At 37.7% G+C, this 22751-nt stretch overlaps 3 protein-coding genes and 2 pseudogenes across 4 annotated transcripts; 1 reads left to right on the forward strand and 4 right to left on the reverse strand.

The window, feature by feature from the left end:
• The first annotated feature begins 4282 nt into the window (after window positions 1-4282).
• Window positions 4283-4897, forward strand: LOC143541745 (putative mitochondrial protein AtMg00860 pseudogene; annotated as a pseudogene).
• Window positions 4898-4989: 92 nt separating this feature from the next.
• LOC143541747 (FCS-Like Zinc finger 13-like) lies at window positions 4990-5628 on the reverse strand (annotated as a pseudogene). The gene is made up of 2 exons (XR_013136805.1): window positions 5209-5628; window positions 4990-5092 (listed from the first exon to the last, which is right to left on the reverse strand). The product of XR_013136805.1 is annotated as an FCS-Like Zinc finger 13-like (transcript).
• A 2531-nt stretch (window positions 5629-8159) lies between these two features.
• LOC143541748 (auxin response factor 19-like) lies at window positions 8160-12417 on the reverse strand. Its single transcript, XM_077034485.1, has 12 exons — window positions 12319-12417; window positions 12151-12246; window positions 12004-12060; window positions 11782-11934; window positions 11626-11710; window positions 10885-10975; window positions 10630-10794; window positions 10368-10563; window positions 10180-10306; window positions 8713-10109; window positions 8447-8637; window positions 8160-8359 (listed from the first exon to the last, which is right to left on the reverse strand). The coding sequence occupies exons 1-12, from the start codon at window positions 12415-12417 to the stop codon at window positions 8200-8202; spliced, it is 2817 nt and encodes a 938-aa protein (XP_076890600.1). The 3' UTR covers window positions 8160-8199.
• A 6088-nt stretch (window positions 12418-18505) lies between these two features.
• LOC143541749 (uncharacterized) lies at window positions 18506-19021 on the reverse strand. Its single transcript, XM_077034487.1, has one exon. It carries the CDS (start codon window positions 19019-19021, stop codon window positions 18506-18508), a length of 516 nt encoding a protein of 171 aa, XP_076890602.1.
• A 1718-nt stretch (window positions 19022-20739) lies between these two features.
• On the reverse strand, window positions 20740-21636 carry LOC143541750 (peroxiredoxin Q, chloroplastic-like). The gene is made up of 4 exons (XM_077034488.1): window positions 21451-21636; window positions 21229-21366; window positions 21035-21124; window positions 20740-20964 (listed from the first exon to the last, which is right to left on the reverse strand). Exons 1-4 carry the CDS (start codon window positions 21634-21636, stop codon window positions 20746-20748), a joined length of 633 nt encoding a protein of 210 aa, XP_076890603.1. The 3' UTR covers window positions 20740-20745.
• Between the last annotated feature and the right edge of the window lie 1115 nt (window positions 21637-22751).

Genomic DNA, 22751 nt, shown 5'->3' on the forward strand with positions numbered 1-22751 from the left:
TTACCTTTAATGTTTGACCCTAGAGGTCATGCCAACTAAAACATTATATTTTACTCTTAAATCAGTTTAGTATTTCTAATGCCTAATATGGTATTCAATCTGTTACATGCTGATATATGATTCCATTAAGTCACACGTTATTAAGCAAAAAGTTAAAGTACGTGTTTAAACTAGTGTTTAACATGTACAACCTTATATTAATTTCAAGTGCATAGTACATATTACCATTAAATTAAATGATGATATGAAATGAATCATAATATAATCATTATACTTTTCGGAGTTACATGAAATACTAATAATTAAATGTTTGCATAAGTACAAACGTATATTTATACACCATTATCAGAGTATTATATCTTGGACTTTCGTACGATCTTAAAACTTGGTCTAAACAAGCCGTGATGGTCAAGTTTTTAGTGTTTTGGTAGCGGAAGTAGTGAATGCTTATAATAATTAATCACAGATAGTCAAATATACAAGAAGTAAGAGTTATATTTCTTGAAAGTGAGTATAAGTGTTTATGCGATTACAAGAGCTTGGGTGATCTCAAATGAGACCCCTAACCACCTACTTATACTACTTGTTAAGTTTCTAGATAGGTCTATACAAGATTTTCAGTAGCCAAAGTCTAGAGATTTCTTAGTAAATAGCCTGCATTCTTGGTTATTTCTAAGTTGTTCTGGATCATGTCTTCATGGTTCTTGAGGGTTCTTTGCTGGTCTAGAACTGGGTGGGCTGTTATAAAAAAAATCCACAACGTACTTGGCTATTATGGGTTGTTCCAGATTGTTCAAGGCTATTCTGTCCCAGGTTGTTCTAGATTGTTCCGGGATGTGCCGGAGAGTTCTAGGCTGATCCGGAGTGTTCTGAGCAGCTCTAGATGGTTCTATATTGTTTCAGAATAATCCAGATGTCGTGAAAAAGATCTTGGTTTTTAGACGGGTCGTGAAACTATGCGTCAAATGCAAGTTTTGCGATATATATTTTTTACGAAATCTTATGTTATTAATATACTGAATGAAATCCAAGTCTTAAAAAATCCATAGAACCCATTTTTAAGGAATTAAATTGTTGGGTTTTCTTCGGATAAAAATCCGTTCATATTTCAAAAATTTGTTGTTGAAAGATTGATTGAATTTTATATTGTAAGTCATGGTTTTTTTTTTCGATTTCTAGCTTCTAACCTGTTGTTTTAATGAAGAGTAAAGTGTTAAAACCGTCCATGTGGTTTGACTAGTTATGCGATTTTGTTCAAATAGTTTGTTTTGTGCATATGGACCATTGAGGTTTACAACTTCGTCCAAACTGATAACTTCGTTAGTTATTTAACATATTATAAAGGACAAAACGGTCTTTTTAATTTGTTTAATCTTTTTTTTAAACGCAAAATAGTAACAAATGGCCTCATACTCCTTTAACTGAAAGTTTGAAAGCCCACCCAGATCCAACACCCCAAGAGAACTTCATCTTCCATCTCGGTTCCTCCCTCCCACTGAGCACAGCCATCTCGATCATCGACCTTTCTGTTGAAACTAAAAGCCGTTGATATCAAGTAACCAGTCGATTACTTTCCAGCAGAAGCCAAGTCCGACCATCTCGGTCCGATCTGCTATCTAACTTAAAAACAAAGACATTGTTTCAGATCTGAAAAACGGGACGACCGGAATGCCAACATGTTGCTCGCCGGAGAAGACTGTGGTGTTGTTGGGACCGCGTGTGATACATCCCAACCCATTGTTAACGGGCCACATGAACAGAGGAAGACCAGCCCAGAAGAGGAGCCCATGACCCGACCCATGAGAGAAACGAAGATTCCTAAAAAGCTGCTAGACTAAGTCAGCTAGCATGTGCTATTTGTTCCATGTTGCACGTTTCCCATTTTTAGCATGCATTTAGGAGAGTAAAACCATGTTTACCATTATTTCCATGCACTTAGGATCATGCACCCATGTTTACCATTTATTTCTGCATTGCATTTTGTATTTAACTTGGTTTAGTTTGCAATGAAAAGCATCAGAAAATTTGCCCAAGGCTTACTCTTTCTCTCTAGATTTTCTTGAGTTTGATCCACTTACGGATTACATACCATTTGGTGCTTTCATTCCCGACTCACCTCCCAGTATGCCGCCTCGCCGTTATAACGCCGGAGACGACCTTCCGCCCACCATATCCGATCAACTCTCCCAGTTGATTATTGCCACCAACAATTCATCCTCCCACACCAATGCTCAACTCTCAACTTTGATCGAGACAACAACCAACCTGGCAAACCAACTTGCCAAACTTATCGATACTATACCAGTAGATTCATTTCGAACCAGTCCCTTAAAAACCACCGATGATGCTTCGTCTTCGGGTACCCAACGTCGTCTAAACCCTAAACCTCCGAAAATAAACTTACCTTTATTTGACGGGACCAATGTCCTCGGCTGGGTTTTCCACGCCGAAAACTTCTTTTCATATTACAACATCCCACATGAAGAACGAATCGAGCTTACGGTGTTCCACTTCATAGGAGACGCGTTGTCATGGTACCAAAACTTAGCCAACAATGAGCTCCTGGGTACATGGCCAACGTTTAAACGTGAGCTGGAATTACGTTTTGGCCCCTCGTCTTACGAGAACCACCAAGCCACCCTCTTTAAACTCCGACAAACCACTACGGTCACCGACTATCAAACGGAATTTGAATGTGTGAGTAACCGTGTTACCGGTCTCTCCCACGAAGCTCTTAAAAATTGTTATATCTCGGGTCTTCGCCAAGATATCCAAAACGAACTTGCACTTCACAAACCCAATAACCTTCATGAAGCATGCTCATTATCCCGCGTGATTGAAGATAAATAAAGCCCACCAACAGTCCCTAAACCCAAACCCATGTCCTATACTAAACCCAACACCAATTCATGGACCCCTCCCACGTACTCTTCAACCAACGTGTCTTCACCCTCCCATCAAACCCCTACACAACAACCTCCACTTTTACCTCTACCTGCAAAACCTTCCTCCCCCCTTCCAGTAACACGCCTCTCCCCAGAAGCTATAGCCCAAAGACGAAAGGAAGGCTTATGCTTTAAATGTCCTGAGCGATACACACCTGGTCATAAGTGCTCGCCCCCCAGTTTCTTCTCATCGTCGATAACGACGAACCCGACCCAGATCCCGCCGAAACCGAACCACAACAAACCAACGATCAAACACACCCTAAGCTGATGTTGCTATCCGACGCTGCTTTTTTCAGCTTAGCCTCCACTCAGACGCTTCATGTTACGGGTCAGATCGCTGGAAAACCGGTTACAAACCTGGTGGACAGTGGGAGTACCCACAGCATCCTTCAACCCCGTATAGCTTCTCAACTACAACTGCAATCCAAACCCATCATGCCGTTTTCAGTAATGGTTGGGAACGGGCAATTCATTCAATGCACAGGCTACTGTCCGGAGGTAACGTTTCACATCAACAAAAGCCAATTCATCTACCATTTTTTATCCCTCCAGTGGAAGGTGCGGATGTCGTTTTAGGCATCTCATGGCTGAGCACTTTGGGTCGCTTGTCGGCTGATTTCTCAATCCCGGAGATCTCCTTCATCAAAGACGACAAGCCTTGCACTATCCAAGGAGAACCACTGACTCAACAAGTTTCTAGCAGTTCACTTTCAAACCTTTTCAAACATGATTCAATTGCTTCCTTACACACCATGTTTATGTCCCATGAACCCCATCTCGTGACTGACCACACAAACCTAACCCATGCAGACCCCACTATTTGCACCCTACTCAAAACCTACACCCAACTGTTCCAACCAGCCCATACCCAACCCCCTAACAGGAACCACGACCATCACATTCCCCTCACCAATGAATCCCTACCTGTAAATGTGAAACCGTATCGATACCCACATTATCAGAAGCAGATTATGACGGGTTTGATCGAAGAAATGTTAAGTGATGGCATTATTCAACCCAGCCATAGCCCTTTTTCCTCTCTGGTGCTTCTCGTTAAAAAAAAGGACGGATCATGGCGATTTTGTGTCGATTACCGAGCATTAAACACCGTCACCATTCTAGATCGTTTTCCCATTCCGACGATTGATGAGCTTCTTGACGAATTACACGGTGCTACAATCTTTTCGAAACTTGATTTGAGAGCGGGCTATCACCAAATCCGTGTAGCAAAAGAGGACATCCACAAAACCGCCTTCCAAACTGCCGACGGCCACTATGAATTCCTCGTAATGCCATTTGGCCTCACAAACGCGCCGTCGACCTTTTAGGCAGCCATGAATGACTTGTTTCGATCGGTTTTACGCAAGTTCGTTATTGTTTTTTTTGATGATATATTGGCGTACAGTAGTTCCGCCGATCAGCACTACCAACATCTTCGCCATGTTTCTGACACCCTCTTGAAAAACAACTTCAAGGCCAAACCGTCGAAATGTGTCTTTGCCGTCACCGAGGTCTCGTTTTTAGGCCATAAGATTTTCGGTCAGGGGGTCGAACTGGAGCATGACAAAATCGAGGCGATACAGAATTGGCCGATTCCAGATTCGTTCACAACCCTTCGTGCATTTTTAGGGTTAACGGGATATTATCAACGCTTTGTCCGTCAATATGCTCATATTGCTTCCCCGTTGACAGATCTTTTGAAGAACAAGGAATTTGCTTGGAATGACAAGGCCACCAAGGCATTTGAAGACTTGAAACAAACCATGCAACGGTTAGTTACTCTTGCCTTACCAGATTTTACACAGTCGTTCGATGTAACAACGGATGCATCAGGATATGCAATCGGGCAGTATTGTCACAGGAGAACCACCCAATCTCGTTTTTCAGCAAGAAGCTCTGTGTTACCATGCAAGGTCAATCAACTTACACGAAGGAATTATACGCAATAACAGAAGCGGTAAAAAAGTGGGGCAGTACCTCTTGGGTAGGCGATTCCGAGTACACACCGATCACCACAGCCTTAAACACCTTCTCACCCAGACTATACAAACATGTCACAAGAAGAAGCTTCTGCGCTGCAATTCCTTTCTTCCATCCATATCTCCATGCATCTACACTCTATGCTACAAAATGCTATCTCTCTCCTGTCACGTTTACATCAAAATTAATGGAATTAATATCAAAACCAAGTTAATTGTTTAAAAAAGTACGTAATTATTAATGCATATATACACATATAAACAATGTTGATCAATTTTACCTGTACATATAAACGTCTCTCCCGTCAAGTTGTTTTTTGCACTGATGACAAAAACTTAAAAAGTCAGGAGCTTTCGTATCCACTCTAGCCGGTGCTGCTGGAGATATGTCGAAAATCGTCGTCTTTCCATTACCGTCATACACCTTTCTGTTGTTCGGCAGGTGTCGTGTCACTATAGTATACTCATCATCATCTTCTCTTTGTTGTTGTTCAATATGAATATGAGCAAGTATCCCAAGGCCAACCCCACCAGCCACATGATCACAATTATTATTATTATTATTATTATTATTGAATATGCATCCTTCTCTAGGTGATACGATTTTTAAATCTATTTGGGCTGCTACCCGGTACTTCTACACAACCGGACCTAGTTACCACCACCTTCCCGATCACCGCTCTTCTTTTGTTGCCTGTCATTGTGCTGGTGAATTAATGAATTATTGAGTCTGTGAGTGTGTGGGGATCAATTTTTATAGAGAAAAAGAAAGAAATTTATTATTATGATTGATGGTGACGTACATGCCCCACCACCAATGTTTTTTTCTTCTGAATTATTGCATTTCACCTTTGATGTTACTTTACTTGTTTTTTTTATATTTCTCTCTTTAATTATTCATATAAAATATTAATATGATAGCGAAAGAATATTTTCTTTTTAATATTATAAGGTATTATTCTTAAATAAATATGTTTGAGTTGAAAGTTTAGTTGAGGTTATTCGATCTCCATATAAAAGAAACTAAACACATCTTTTGAAATAAGATTCTTTACTTTTCTTTCTCCTTTTTTCTTTTTCTCTTATATGTCTTGCAGCACAAAATAATGATTCTCATTCGATCATCCAGCATAATTTTTCATTTCTAGTTTTTCATACTATATATGTAGTTGATAGTTTAATTATAAAAGTATTGTAAGATAGCAGGATAGGATGATATTCAATTGATAGCTAGCTACCATCTGATTGATCTAGAATAATAAGTTGTATTTTAATCAACCTAACCTTTAATTATGAAGCATTTGTCGTATCAGAATTATTTGTAATTTTCTTTACACGTCTGTAAGTAATTTCAGAATTACCCCACTGCCAAATCAATATTCATTCACATAAACACTCGCTTGTTAAAATTCACCTACTTATAAACACACATACAAACCGCTATATCTAAAAACTAAACAGAAAAGATGTATGTGACCGTTTATTATATTTATTTTGTTAATATTCCAAGCATGATTAATTTCCAGTTGAACAAGATTTTATTTAGCGCTTCTATACATATATATACTTCTATAATGGATGGACGTACGCTAGCCACAAAAAGATATCAAGTTTTCTTTTCAAAGAGTTATTGAAAGAGAGACGTACGTAAGCGTCAATAGTTACTAATAAAATTGAACGTCTATTATTGATGTTTAATCATAATACTAGTTTAATTGGTAATGACACCTGTAGCCTTTTTTTAAGAATGTGGGATCCACTTACACAAATTTAAAAACCGTAAGATCTACATATAATAAGGTTTATATTATTATATAAAAAAGTTCCATTTCATGTTTTGATCCATGAAATTACAAAATATGTTCCTCGAATCTTGCTTCTTAAAAAGCTAGCAAAGTATATTAAAAAACAAGGAACCTCCTAGAACAACTTTACTTGATACATTATATCATTGAAACAATGTACAATACAAACAATTTTTGGTAGAAAAAAGGTTTATCAAGTTTCATCACTTAAACACGTGATCACTGGCAATGCCAAAGTTGATGAGGCTACGCATCTTCTTATCGAGCCTCGCACACATATAAATTAGATCAAACCTTTTACAAAACCTACTTTTATCACAGTATTATTGTAATTAACTTCAAAACTTATTTGATTTTTTTTAAAGTTATTGATGGCATAATAGAAAAAGATACTTTATTTATTTATTTTATTTTGAAAACCACTAAAAAAAAGCTTCAAATCTTCTCATTTTCTCTTTAGAAAAAGATACTTTATTTATTTATTTTATTTTGAAAACCACTAAAAAAAAGCTTCAAATCTTCTCATTTTCTCTTTTGTTTTTCTTTTCTCTTGCCCATATCCATTTAAAGAAACGGATTTCACGATTTATTGTTTTCTCTTAACGAAACGAAGACAACATACTTAAGGAATATGAAAAACAACAAATTTTAACATTTTATGCTATGCAATGTACTTTATAATTGTTTCTTTTCACTTTGTGTCATGCCAATGGCACATCGTATTTCACTCCCTTTCACAGCATCAATAAAATACATCATACTTTACTCATTGTCATCCTCTCTTTAAAAAAATAATAATAACCTTTTGGTTTTAGAAATATTAAAGTAACTAAAGAAAGATCAAAACTGGCAAGGTGACTTGTGGAGAATCTCACGCTCAACTCCACTTTGGGCGCCCATCTCGAGGAAGGGAATGGTGTTCCCCGAACGCCCCTCCCTCCACCAAAGCACCTTTATGGTGAAACGGAAACTATACCTCTTAGCCTTAAAAACATTTGCATATATGTATAAACCGATAAATACACATATGTTAAACAACATAAAATAAATGCGGATGTGATACTGGTAACATTGTCGCCTCATCATCTACCTCATTTCCGCCATATTGTTCTTTCCATCTCACCCACCACAATCGGTTTTATAATCATAACTGTGGTACATGGGAATCGATTTAGAACCGGGCTTTATACCTCAAGCGGGATTTTAGTGGTGTATAAGGGACATTATGAATTGCATTGCCCAACATTAATTGTTATTTGTTTTAAAAGATATATTACAGTACGGTGTTAAATAAAACTATAAGAGAAGAAAATATGGTAATCTTTGTGATCTCTACTATCCACATATCGAAAGCAAAACTATGTTGCTCTTGATATTAGAACCTTGCTTGCTGTTACCTAAAATATCTATAATCATTCATGAAACTATACATACCATGTTCTTACAAACTCTTCACCCACAAACCTTTTATCTGTTAAAGGATGTGGCTGAGTTGCCTTCTTTCCATGGATTCTCACTATCAGTCCCGCTGAAAGCTTGATTGTTGCCCATATCCCCATCCAAGCTCATCTTCTGTACTTCAGAATATGACAATATCTTTATGCTATGAACACAACTAACGAATTCGCTGGAATAAACATGTTAAGTTAATAAGTAGTTGTCAAACATACGCACCATATTATTATATTGTACGGTTCAACCATTAGTGACTTACTCCCATGGGTCATCTCCAACAAGTAGTATGTCATTCTCATGATCAACATAAACAAGCTTCCAGTCAGTCCTTTGTGTATCCTCTAGTTGACCTTCAATCGCAAACATGCGGGCAAGATCATGCCTTAGCTCTTCATACCCCTTGTAGCGTGTCACATCGATAGTTCTTCTTACCGATCCATTCTTTTGAACCTAATTCCAAATCAAATTAATATATCTGTTTATTTCAACCAAGAAGACTGATAGTAAAAGGATGACGCTAATTACCTTTGTGTATGTTCGTACGCGTTGTGGATTCTGATTACCCCACATCCCGTTTCCTAAAAGACCTGAATCATTAACAACAACATCATTTGAACAACCGGGCTTGAACGATACATCAGGCGGCATCGCAAATGAGTGTGCATTAATCTCAGAGCTTGACAGCTCTGTCTCAATATCTCTAGGAGCACCGGAAAAGATGGAAAGTAAGTTTTGAGAATCAAAACCCCTCGACAACAAAGCATCAGGTGGCAAACTATCGATAATATTAGCTCCAAAAGAAAAATTACTCCTGCTTTCTGGTTGAATGATATCACCATCCACTCCTAAGTTTGGGATTGACAAACCTCCAGCATCTAAGCAGTATGATGTCACATATGTGGACGCTTCCAACTGTTGATTACCAATGCCTTTGTATTTAGATGGATCTGGTAGTTTCACATTGGTTAACTTATGTTTGACTCTTGAATTAGCTTTGGTTGAAGTTTGAGCAGATTTTGAATCAGGATCATACATGGAATCATTCACAAAGACTTGTTGGTTGTTGTTGAGGAGGTTTAATTGGAAGTTGTTTGTGGAAGGGGAGGTGGAGCAGGAGGGAGCATCGTCACCATCAGAATGAACTCTTATTGGCATCGGCTGTTGTTTGGGTTGACTCTGGACTTGGTTTGCAGAAAGGGCTGCTGTTGAGAAGTTGTTATTTCCATTAAACTGCTGATGTCGGTGTTGCTGTTGGTGTTGTTGTCTAGGTTGTTGAGTTTGTTGTAGGAGGGGAAATGGAGGCTCAGCGCGACTTACTGATGTTACAAGGGCCTGTTGTAGTAGTAGCTGCTGCTCTGATAGGCTTTGTTGCCTTGGTGACAAGTTATGTTGTATCAAATGTTGCAACTGTGTTTGTTGGAGGTTGCAAATTGGTTGTTCCAATTGATGCTGAAATTGTAACTCCTGGGACACGGACGGAGCCTGAATCAAACCCCTGCTATTAGCTAAATTAGTGTTTTGTTGAAGTCGGAGATTTCCTGCATGTTGTTGCTGTTGCTCTTGTTGTTGCATCTGCTGTTGTGGTGGTGGTTGTTGCTGACTAGTGTACACAGGATTCTGTTGTTGAATGTGTAACATATGTTGTTGCTGCACTTGTTGAGGTTGCTGCTGTTGTTGGTTAGTGTGCAATAGATGATGTTGAGTCCATGGTTGTTGTAGTTGGTTTGGCTTGTTGAAGTTGGAAGGTGGGGCAAAGGAATTAGGAGATTGAAAGCTTAATAACTTGGAAGAATTTTTGGAGTTGGGAGGGAAGATGCTGCTGCTATGATTTTGCATGTTCATCCACTGGACTAAACTCAAACCAGGGAAGACGGAGGTTGAGGCATCCTTCATATCAACCCACGACATGTCTGTTACATTCTCTGCAACAGCAAAATGCCAAAATATATATATAACATGTTCCTTGAACTAAAACACGAGCTCTAAGTTTACCTGGTTGTGGTTGTGCATGTTGGAAGAAGGGAGAGGGACATAAGTAAAATGGAGTGACAACGGGCTCAATTTCCCACACTGAAACACGGCTTGGACGTTCACCAACTGTTGATTCATCCCATCCAACCTGTCATTAACCTGTTTGCGTTATATTTCTTAAAAAAAGTAGAGCAAAAGTTGAGGTGTACCTGAAGATTGCGCCATTGTGAACCCTTCCAGCGGGCAGGGTCGAGATCAATGATACCAGTTATGGTTCCCATGTACCTCCTTACTCCTGACTCTTCGGTCTCGAACATCATTCTGAATCGCATCCCCGATGAAACTTGAGTATACATGGCTTTGTTATACTTGGCTAGGGGAATAACAAACTCAGCAGGACTTGCTCTGTACACACAACTTTTGATGTTTTTAACCTAATACTTTTAATAATATAGTAAGATACCAACCAACCTAGGATTGAAAAATATGGTAAATGGCCTGCTATTTGCTGCAGCATGAGCGGCAGCAGCAAGAATCCCAATGTGCATGCTATCACTGGAGATAACTGATGACGAGAGTGCAGGCTGCTGTCTGTTAGCCCGTCTAATTCCCAACATAAGTTGTGATTTCTCATCCCTACATTTGTTCAAGTAAGCATAAGGAAGCGGTCAGAAAGGATGTATATTCATGCACCACACAACCTCATTGCTTCTAGCTAATACCTACCGTATGAAAAGAACAGAATCTCCCGTACAAAGTCTTTTAGAGCTCACAAACGCGCTCCAACCAGTGGTCAGCTGGTGCCTCTTCGGTTGCCCTGAAAACCAAGATAAGCAACAACTTGTTAATATGCACAAAGGAAGGTTTACCTTGGATCAGTATAGAAATGTAAATAACATCAATAGACAACATACATAAAGTTGAAGTCTAATTAAGCTGCTGAATATACAAAACTATTATTATAAAGCATCAAGTATGCATCCAACATACTTCTAGTTTGGCAGTGCTTGCTAGAGGGTGCTAATACACATAATCTATCCAAAAACAAACTACTTGTTTAAAGTATAAGTGCCAGAGAGACAAATTAAATATAGTTTAATGAATAGAGGAAGAAAGAAAGTGTTAGACTTAGCTTTAATCAAGAAATCTATGCAATTTAGAAGTCAAAACAGGTCAAATATAAAGTCAAACTGCTGTAAATTAACCAGATTTAGGATCCGCCATTTCACAATAGATACACGTCTATTAGTTAGTTAGTTAAAAATGATTATTTCATCATCATTTTCAAAGGTCAAAGGTATAATACCCACCCATTGTACCAAGTTATCAACAATATTAGTGTCTGTTTCTTTTGTCATGGTGTCTCAAGTCCCTACACGCAACCACATGTTATGTGCATGCTCATCTTGTTCATACTAATCCTATAACCGAATAATCGATCCGGGCAACAGAAAGATTTGAACAAACCTCGATAAATATGTCTGAATGTCCATGTTTGGTTATGTAAATCTCTAGCTACAAGTTCCTGAGCTGGAGGTTGCATAGAGAAATCCTATAAAAACATGTGCAGGGTGAAATCTTAATAAATTGAAAGCACAATCATATGACTGTTGTTTGACATACCAAAGGTGGGAAAATCTTCTTAGCCGCTCGACGTGGTACAGAAAATCCACCATGAGTGCTTGTGTCACTAGCCGTAAGAGTTTTACAGAAGAACTCTGCAGGCTGTTTGCTTTGCTGACCCATATCAGACATGAGTAATGCTTCCTGGTCATACTGCACAATTCCACTACTTTAATGTCAAGAATCAACATAAACATATTTAGAAGCATCCAGCTGACTTACTTTATTTACATGTTGAAGAGTCATTTGGGCATAGACTTCATCAGTTTCAGCATCAGCCTAACCCAAAGCAACAATCAATGATGTCGAAACAACAAGTATTATTATTGCGTAACATAAGATAAGGGGAATGAATGAATGAATGACTACATGCAAGACGACATTATGAAGCATGCAGATGAGCTTAGAAGGAAGATTGGGATAGTTTGGGATGTTTTGTGTATCTTTCTTCATGGATACTGCAACCTTAAACAGAATAAATTACCAGGCAGTTGAATATTCTCGATCATGTGTGGAAGAAAGAAAGTAAAGACTTACTTGCTCGCTGTGACCTTGCGGAAAGTAAACCACAAGACTTCCTACAGGGGGCAAAGAGACTAAAGGCCCAGCACAAGCATGCCACAAATCTGAATGCATTACTTTGTAATTATTTGATATTCCTTAACACAAAAACCCAAAAACAACACATAACAATGTGTATCAATATCTAAATCACTTACAAAAACTAATACTGTTATAAATAAATATATATATATATATATATATATATATATATATGATGGGTGGGTTTCTGGCAGCTAAGCTAAGTGAAAGCATAAATGCAAATGATATGTAATGGCCATGACGAGGACCCACCCGGCCACAAATATGTAAATTCGTAGCAGTCATGGACTGGACTTATTGCCCAGAAAGAAAGAATGATCCTTCCTTCCTGATTTTAACCCTCCCTCTAATCAAATTGAAATGAAATAAACATATTATACCGGATAACAACGTACCATTTGACTCTGCTTTCATTTTCAAAACACCATGCATAAAGAAAACTTCACTCATGGATTGCCGGTGAAAGAAAGAAAGAAAGAAAGCCGGGAAGCTTAAGGTGGATGTCGGTTTAAACTTGTAAAATATTAATTATATATTATAATTATGACCGTGGTGCCTGGCGTAGGAATTGAATCTCCCAAACCAAACAACTCTCTGCCTGCCTTTATAACTTACTTTACTTGTCCTCCTTTTCCCTTTATTTTTCCTTATTATTATTATTATTATTATTATTATTATTAACCCTTTCATTCCCTTCAAAAGGAAATCTTTTGTTCTAGCTATTAATTTACTTTTATAACTATTCTAAATATTAAATAAAACTATGTATGTGTGTGTATTAAACCTTTGCTCACATACTAAGGAGCAGTGACTTAAGTTCGATGGTAACAATGCTCACTCTACTTGGTAACTCTCTGATGAATTTTCCATTAATACAGTTATAACTGTCATAATCTTTCACAAAGGATTGCACTATATGAGAATTAAAAGGTTATAAACCTATGTATGTGTGTATTATTTTTTATTATTATTACTGTAGGTTAATGTATATTTGAATCTAAAATATCACTTTAAATTAGCAATAATTATAATTTGAATGGGTGACCATATGAGGGTTGGAGCATAAGAGTGCAATCTTATGATTGCTATTTCAATATATAGATCTTTTAATGTTATATTTAAATTCAATTATAACTACGTACTTTGCCAACATATAACTCTTTACTTGGAATTAATTTTGTATTCACATCATAATCATAATCATAATCATAATCATAATCATAATTAACCAATATATCTAAGTGGTTTTTAGATATTCAGATAGTTATCCTATTTAGGGTTGAATCGATCGGACATATCACATATGTCTCCATCTCCCCACGCATCTCCACTCATGAGTCATGACCCACAACAATCACGAATGAATGCATCACATCCCATCTCATGACATTCCATAATAGCTATTATGCATGTGTCACACTTTTTACTCTTTAACACATCTATTATGTACATATATATATTACATGTAAAATTAAACCTAATCCACCAATAATATTAGTAATAGACGGTGATATACTAATTGAAAACAAGAAATAAATCATATGGTGTTGATCGCGCAAGATTAAAAAAAATATATGATGTGATACTCTTGTAATTCAGTGAAACGGTATGTGCAAATCAACTCTTGAAAACATAAAAATGATACAAAATGGTAAAAGTTTAGTGAATATATTGGTGATTACACTACATGTACTGAGTATACTTTGGTGTGTGCATTATGTTAATCACATGCACTGCGCATGTCACTAGTGATACTATTACTTTAGTTGTATTGAGATCTCGTTTGAATTTGATTTTCATTAGAAGCAAACGATGTTTTAATTGTGATACCTTATTTGGACATATGCATTTACCCCTATGTGTCACAAATTAAATAATATGAATTGGAAAAAAGTATAACTGATACTCCAGATTTAACCCGGTAGATGTGAAATCAACAAACGTTAAGGGATGCATGAAATTCTCTCAAGCACAACACCTCACCTGACTAAACAATAAATATTATCCCTTTATATATATTATTATTATATTATATATATAACATTCACGTCCTAATTATTCAGCCACATGGGAATCAAAATCATTTCATATAATCACTTTCTTTTACTCCTAGATTATAATAATAACCAACCAGTTATTTATAATTTTGGTTCTGTCGACAGAAGAAAAATAAAATGTAAAATTTGAAAGAAAAAAAAAAATTCCAAAGTATTAGATTAGAATTATTGGGTTGTGGAGCCTGGTATTATTTTATTGATTAGGATTGGGCCATGGTTTTAAATAGTGGGGCAGCCCTGGTGATGTTCATGTTTAAACTAACATATGAACAATCAAGTCCAAGCTACATACGTGCCTCATCATCGATCACCACAATTGCTAGCTATCATCTTTTTTGGGGCATGAGACGGCACCACCACATAAATATCAACCATGGATTATGGATATGGAAGTCGCTAGCGTAGCATGCAATAATTAACATGGAAGCTAATCATGTTATTGGACAACTAAAGAGCGACCTTAACTCTTTCGTTCATGTAGTACAAAGGCAATATTAATCTCCATTTAGGATTGAAAACAAAGCTTCTATACCCATCAATAATAATTATTAATATTATACTAGTGTGACAAAATTGATGGTGAAATTAACTATTTTTTTAATTAAAATACTTTCTTAGTATAGAAACTTTACTAAAAATATTTATTGAAAATATGAAATAAATGTTAAAACTGTTAAACTTGGGACAAGTGAACCGATAATCAAAAACCAACCAACAACAACAACCGATTTGCTCAAAATTTGAGAGCGACTCTTTTTGATTAATGAAAACAAGAAAATAAAAAGTGCATAAAAGAAACAAAGAACTAATTGGGTTTATATAACCACCCGTACAAGACTCCTACCCAAACTCAAACACTTCAAATTTTAAAACTTAAACAAAGACTAATAGATTAATGCAAATAATGGATAAACCAAAAACTTAAACTTAAAAGATAAAGATAAATTTTGATCTCCTCCAAGCCACCCCATGAGACCAACCTATCCACCCAACAAGTCAATGATGCATATCGTTTAATACTCCCTCTCAACATCGACTGTATTCATTCCCATCTTAGCATAGAACTCTTTCATTTTAGCACTCGGTAACCCCTTCGTGAACACATCTGCTACTTGCTTACTTGTATACACATACATCAGACCAATCTCTCCATTCAACACCTTTTCACGAACAAAATGATAATGTACCTCCACGTGCTTAGTACGCGCATGAAACACCGGGTTCTCGGCCAAGCCGACTTGTTATCACAAAACAACTCCACTTCATACTCGATATTCTGTCCCAAATCTTTTAACAAACGAACCAGCCATACCAACTCTTGAGCCGCTAGTGCAGAAGCACGGTACTCCGCTTCGGTAGTTGAAAGAGACACTGTCGGTTTTCTCTTACTACACCATGATATGACACTTGAACCGAACATAAACACATACCCCGACGTCGACCTTCTACTTCCCGGATCGCCGGCGTAATCGACATCACAAAAACCTCTAAGTTTAGCATACGACTCCTTCTTAAATTCAACACCCATCCTGTAAGTTGATTTAACATACCTCAAAACTCTTTACATGGCATACATATGAGGCTTTCTTGGAGTTTGCATAAACCTACTTAAAACACCAACCGCAAACGCGATATCGGGCCTTGTCAACGTGAGATATACCAAACTTCCCACCATGCGCCTATACTCGGACGGATATTCTAGTTCAGTTCCTTCGTCCGGATACAACTTTGCATTCACATCAATTGGAGTTGACGCCGGTTTGCAACAATTCATACCAAATTTTTGTAGCAAATTAATTACATACCTCCTTTGATGCAAAACCACAGACCCTTTTTTGTATTCAAGCTCTAGCCCAAGAAAATGTTGTAACCGACCTAGATCTTTCAACTTGAACCGCGTGTTAAGGTTTTCTTTTAGTTGATTAATCACCTCTTCGAAATCACCGGTGATTATTAAATCATCAACATAAACCAATACTACCACCACCTTTTTTCCAAAGGTCTTAACGAACAAACTTGAATCTGAGGTCGTGATGGAAAACCCATTGTGTTCGAGAAATTCAGCCATCTTCCCGAACCACGCCCGCGGCGACTGCTTTAGACCATACAAAGCTTTCTTTAATCTACAAACATAATTTGGATTACTCGAGCTAACGAACCCAGCCGGTTGTGTCATTTGTATGGTATGATCTAAGCTTCCGTATTAGAAAGCATTATTAATATCCATCTGCCACATATTCCACCCTTTGCTTACAGCCAAAGCTATGACGGTTCGGACAGTTGTTAATTTTGCAACCGGGCTAAAAGTTTCTTCGTAGTCTAAACCGTATTGTTGTGAGAACCCCCGGGCCACGAGCCGAGATTTACATCTTTCCACTGTGACGTCTGGTCTACGCTTCACTTTTTAGACCCATTTACACGAAATTGGCTTCACTTCTTCCGGTAACGGAACCAATTCCCATGTTTGATTTCCTTCAAGAGCTGACATATCGGCTCGCATTGCTTCGACCCACTCTGCTTTCTTACTCGCTTCATCAAACGAGTCCGGCTCGACAACCTGTTCTTCAACCATTGCTACATTAGCATATCGTGGGTTTGGCTTCCGATCTCGAGTCGATCTTCTAGACGGTACTTCTTCTTTTTGAACTTGATCGCTTACCTCAGTTGTCTCATGACTTGTACTAGCCTCATCATTATCTCCATTAGAATTATCATAAAAATTCAAACTTACTTGAGACAATTCTTCTTTCAAAACTTCGGTATCGGGTAAAGCTTGTCTACTTGACGACCACCAAGCCGACATCTCATCAAACACCACATTACGAGGGATGTAACACTTCTTTGTTGTCGAATCCAAACAGCGCCACCCTTTTCGTTGAGAATCGTATCCCACAAAAATACACCGAACAACTTTCTTCTCTAATTTATGACGTAGGTGGCTGGGAATAAACGTGATTATAAAGCGCTTACCACTTATCGATGGTTGATTCACAGCCCCAAAAACATCCGTATGGACAAGGTCGAGAGGAGCACTCGACTTAGTCTCGGATTCATCAAACGTTGTTGTTTCGCCTTCCCAAATTGGCATCCAGCACATACATGATCCGGGTGCACTTCATAAGCCGGCAAATCCCTTACCGTTTGCTTCTTCATCATAATATCGAGTTTATCGAACCCGACATGACCGAGCCGTCGATGCCATAAATCGGCGTTTTCGTTACTTCGGGTCTTCTCTACATAAGCAATTCAGCCGAGAGAACATACATTGTCTCGTTTCTTTTACCTTGTAAAACCGGTTTACTTGGAGTTTCAAAGTGGTCGAACACTTTAACATCGTTCGGCCCGAACAACACGTAATGACCTGCATCAGTAAGTTGAGGGACTGACAACAAATTCTTCTTCATACCGGGCACGTGATACACATCTTTCAGTGTTAAATCGTTTTTACTTGAACCGGCCAGGAACGCCACGTCTCCGATATGCGCGATCGAATGTTTTGAGTTATCAGCAAAAACAACCACTTTGCTTCCACCATATTTTATTTGATTCAATAACTTGCCTTTTTCCCCGGTCATGTGGTTCGAGCATCCGGAATCAACAATCCAGTCATCAAATTTATTTGCTTTCGGTTGAACAGTTCCCGTGTAAGCATGCGCATCGGTTTCTTAAGCGAAGTATGCTTCGACATCCCACTCATCATCTAGTTCAACTTCCGCATTATTCCCTTCTTCTTGATTCTTTCCTGGACAATTTTGAGCTATGTGACCCTTTCTTCCGCACTGGTAGCACCTGAATGAAAACTTCTTTTCACCAGAACTCTTGTTATTTTCTTCGGCTTTGTCTCCTTTAACCTCTCTTTCTTTCTTATGCCATGGCTTCTTTTTCTCATTATACTTTCCTCGACTATGAAACTTCCCGGTTCGAAAACCGTTCTTCCCTTTCCCGGCATACAAGGCTTGGTCTTCGGCCTTTGACGGACCAACCGAAACCTCTCCCATCTACTTCATTAAAGCTTCTTGGCTTGCCAAGTAATTTTTAAACTCACCAAGTGTAGGTGGGTTTGCCTATCCTTGTAGAGCTGCAACGAAGCTTCGGAACTCGGGTTTCAACCCGTGAATAATGATTCTCTTCATCCTTGCATCCCCGATCCTAGCTTGTTGATCCAATTCTCCAATTTCCCAACATAACGTCTTCACTTTGTGAAAGTATTGTGGTATAGTAAGTTCCCGTTGGCTTATCGACAATAACTCATTCTCCAAAAGTTGGAGTTTGGTATCATTTTTCTTAGAGAATAACGCAGCCAACGCATCCCACGCCGGTTTCGGTGTTTCGAGATCTTGGATATGTTCCAACAGCTCTTCATCGATTGTTGTTTTCAAGTAGAACATGGCTTTACCGACTTTCACTCGCCACTTCCCAACAGCCCCGTTCACATCATTCCTCGGCTCCACGGTGCTTTCACCATTGACAACTTCCCACAGATCTTGCCCTTGCAGATATGACTTCATACATGTCGCCCATGTATTATAGTTCGAGTTGTTCAACTTCTTCACACCACCAACGACTTGGACCTCTGACATGATTCGCGGGTTTGGCTTTGATACCACTTGTTAAACTTGGGACAAGTGAACCGATAATCAAAAACCAACCAACAACAACCGATTTGCTCAAAATTTGAGAGCGACTCTTTTTGATAAATGAAAACAAGAAAATAAAAAGTGCATAAAAGAAACAAAGAACTAATTTGGTTTATATAACCACCCGTACGAGACTCCTACCCAAACTCAAACACTTCAAATTTTAAAACTTAAACAAAGACTAATAGATTAATGCAAATAATAGATAAACCAAAAACTTAGATAAAGATAAATTTTGATCTCCTCTAAGCCACCCTATAAGACCAACCTATCCACCCAACAAGTCGATGATGCATATCATTTAACAAAAACAAATGTGAAAGAGTCCAATTTTAAGAATATTGTAAGATATAATATTTTCAGTATATAGTGCGTTTGGTTACAAGAACTTGACAACCTTAGTAGAGGGTTGGTTGTGGATCCAACTATGGCATATGACACAGGTCTACTAAAAAGATGAATATGTAGAGATCAATTTTAAATATACTGTATGTATATTATGCATTTAACAATTTGTGGTATTATATATATATATATTTGTTCTTTCACCTCACCGGATGGCCAAACAATGCCAAAAAAATCTATAAGTGAGTGATAGACATTCGCACAAAAATAAAAACTCCCATACATATTAGCATCCTGAATGTTCATGTCATCTCGTCCGTGGCACACCCTAAGTTTGCGATGAGAAATTGAGAAGTTGACCCAAAAGTTGGTTGACTTTTATATGGACTACGTAAAGAAAAACATAACATAAAATTTCCAAACTTCAAAGCAACATAATTTGGCTAGGAGAGGAGTTTTGTCATGTGTGGCCAATTATCATACTTGAATTCCTTCATTCAAGTGTTCGATTTCATCATTGATTGACTCTTTTTACCCTTAAACGGGTACATTGTTGATTGACATAATTTATGCGCTTATTTTTTTATTAACTAATTTACGTGTCTATTAATGTATTCAATTTAAGTATTTAATTTCTAGTTCATAATTTTGAAATTTTAGCGATACCTAACAAAATTAGAACCTATTGCTTGTAAGGAGCGTTATATAGCCAGCCAGTTGGGTAAGGAGAAGAAAGATGACATGATGGAGAGAGATGATTCGGATGGAAGATTTAATTCCAAAAGCGATAACAGATGTTATAGCAGAACCCAAGCCTATATTCGTCTTAATTCATAAAATATATTAATGATTGGTACTAAATAGAATTTGTCATGATGGTGCACACTCACAAAACGTTATTCACTTTGTCAAATTAAATGTACAGGTTCTTTAAGTACATCGTACAAGATTTAGACTTACATCATACGCTATATGTAAATTTAAACTCACCTTGTATTTGTAATCTTTTTATTATATATTTAAGAAAAGTATTTTCTCAATGACAGCGTACATAGTTATTTTAAAAAGTCATACAATAATCATTAAATTTGAAACCTTGAATTTGTGTACTGAATCAATATATAATGTCCAAACAAATCTTTCAGTTGTTTCCAACTTAGCCGAAAACTTTACTCCATAATATTTGAATAAATTCCATGATAACTAAATCAAATACTGAGTTTTATGTTAAAGAAAGAAAGAAATGATAGATTCATTTGTATAAATAAATGATAGACATGCAAGTTTGTTGAGTTGTTTTGTCAGCTACCTGACTGAATGAATTAAAGAGTCTGAAGCAACTTCAAGGTCTCGTCAATGTGTTTCTCAGGCTGAAACTGGTTGTTGTAGATAAGCTGAACGACCCCGTTCTTGTCAAGAACATACGTCTGTCGGCCAGGCAATGTACCAAAAAGATCAGACGGGACACCCCAGTCTTTTCGCACTTTGTTGCCCTCATCGCTCAGCAACGTAAACGGGAGTCTGTATTTCTTTGCAAATGCCTGCATAGAAATAGTAATATTAATAAACATCGGCCATATATATATTGCACTTATATATATATATATATACCTTGTGTGATGCTGCATCATCCCCACTGATCCCAACAACCTGCGCTCCCGCCTTTTTGAATTTTTCATAAGAGTCCCTGAATGCACATGCCTGCGGAATAACGTGCGTACAACGGGTATTTAATTATTAATTAAGTAATAATAAGTATCAAACATGAATGCCTAGCTAAGGGAGGGTGAGGGTGAGTGAGCTGCCTGTTTGGTGCAACCAGGGGTTTCATCAGCAGGGTAGAAGTAGACGACAACAGGCTTGCCTTTGAATTTGGAGAGGCTCACATTCTTACCGTCTTGATCTTTAAGTGTGAAAGACGGGGGCACAGACCCTTTGTTCACCTAAACATAATTATAATATATACTTTAAGTGTCCGTACGTCAGGATATTATTATTATTATTAATAAGCTGTTAAATGTAGGTACCTTTGCACAAACAATGGGGGAGGTCTTGCTGCTGGTTAAACAAGTAACAGAAGATGAAGAAAGTGAGAGGCTTTGGCCCTGGAGGAAGTTGGATTTGAAAGCAACAGCAGCGAGTGGGTGTTGTCGATTACAACAGGTAGTCGGGAGCACAGATGGAAGAAGAAGGGGCTTTGCCAGAGACGCCATTAATTAGTTTTACTTTCTTTCTTTCTTTCTTTGCATATGAAGAAGAAGAAGAATATGGAGGAAGATGATGATGAGTGAGTGAGTGAGGGGAGGACAGGACACCATATCTTCACCCAAGTTGACGTGGATGCATCTCATCCAACTACAAAACTAAAATCATCTATCTAGTAACTACTAGACTATGCCTCTAACTGGGCCTGGCCCAAACAAAGAGGTTTGTGTCACTCGTGCATACGTCATCTCTACTTCTTATACCTAATTAATACATGCCCTACTTAGATTTTCTATTATATATTCATATATGCTTATCAATTCTGAATTCATTACTAATTTGAGACTCCTTTTAAACAATGTTTTCAGACTCGTACCGAACATTGATACGGATATCTTACTGGGTCACTGGTCGAACTGGCTCAGAAGATCGGACCGAACATTGACACAGATGATGTAATAAATAATATATATATATGTAAAACAATAATAATAATCAACTTCCCGTCCAGTTACAATTTAGAAAATAAACTAGAGCAATAAAATTAAAGCAAAAATAAAACCATTATAAACTTACAATGTGTAAATTACTAAACATACGGTGGTGGTCTGGTGGAACTCTAAACGTGGGGTTTTACTTTCCTTTTGAAGCTCCATAATTGTTTTCAAATGAATTTAGAATCAAAAATCCACAATTAAAAGCACCAACATAGGCTGGTTGGTTGGCATTTGGTGTTTCTCAAAGCATTCAAATCGGGATCTGTCTGGGTTCAACTCCCGTTTGGTACGTCCTTTTTTATTTAATAATTAAAAAAGGTAGTTTTTCCGGTTTAACCAGCAGTTCACCAGTTCCGGTCGAACCGTGACCCGCCAGGCCCGGCCGGGTTATTAGAAAACGGGCTATATAATGCGAACCGGACCGGAATGCCTACTAGGTCTTGGTCGAACCGGCCAGTCCCGGTTTCAAAACACTACTTTTAGATACTTCTTTATGGTACTTTTGCATGTGTGACATGAGTTAGAGAACACCAAATGTAGTAGTTAGAGGTGAACAACTTAACTGCCATAATCATTAAACCGAACTATAACCGATATAATCAAACTGATTTTAACCGATAACCGAC

Source organism: Bidens hawaiensis, unplaced genomic scaffold (assembly GCF_021521415.1).
Source record: "Bidens hawaiensis isolate Kalapana, Puna unplaced genomic scaffold, B.hawaiensis_p1.1 tig00012646_1, whole genome shotgun sequence".
Taxonomy (NCBI): domain Eukaryota; kingdom Viridiplantae; phylum Streptophyta; class Magnoliopsida; order Asterales; family Asteraceae; genus Bidens; species Bidens hawaiensis.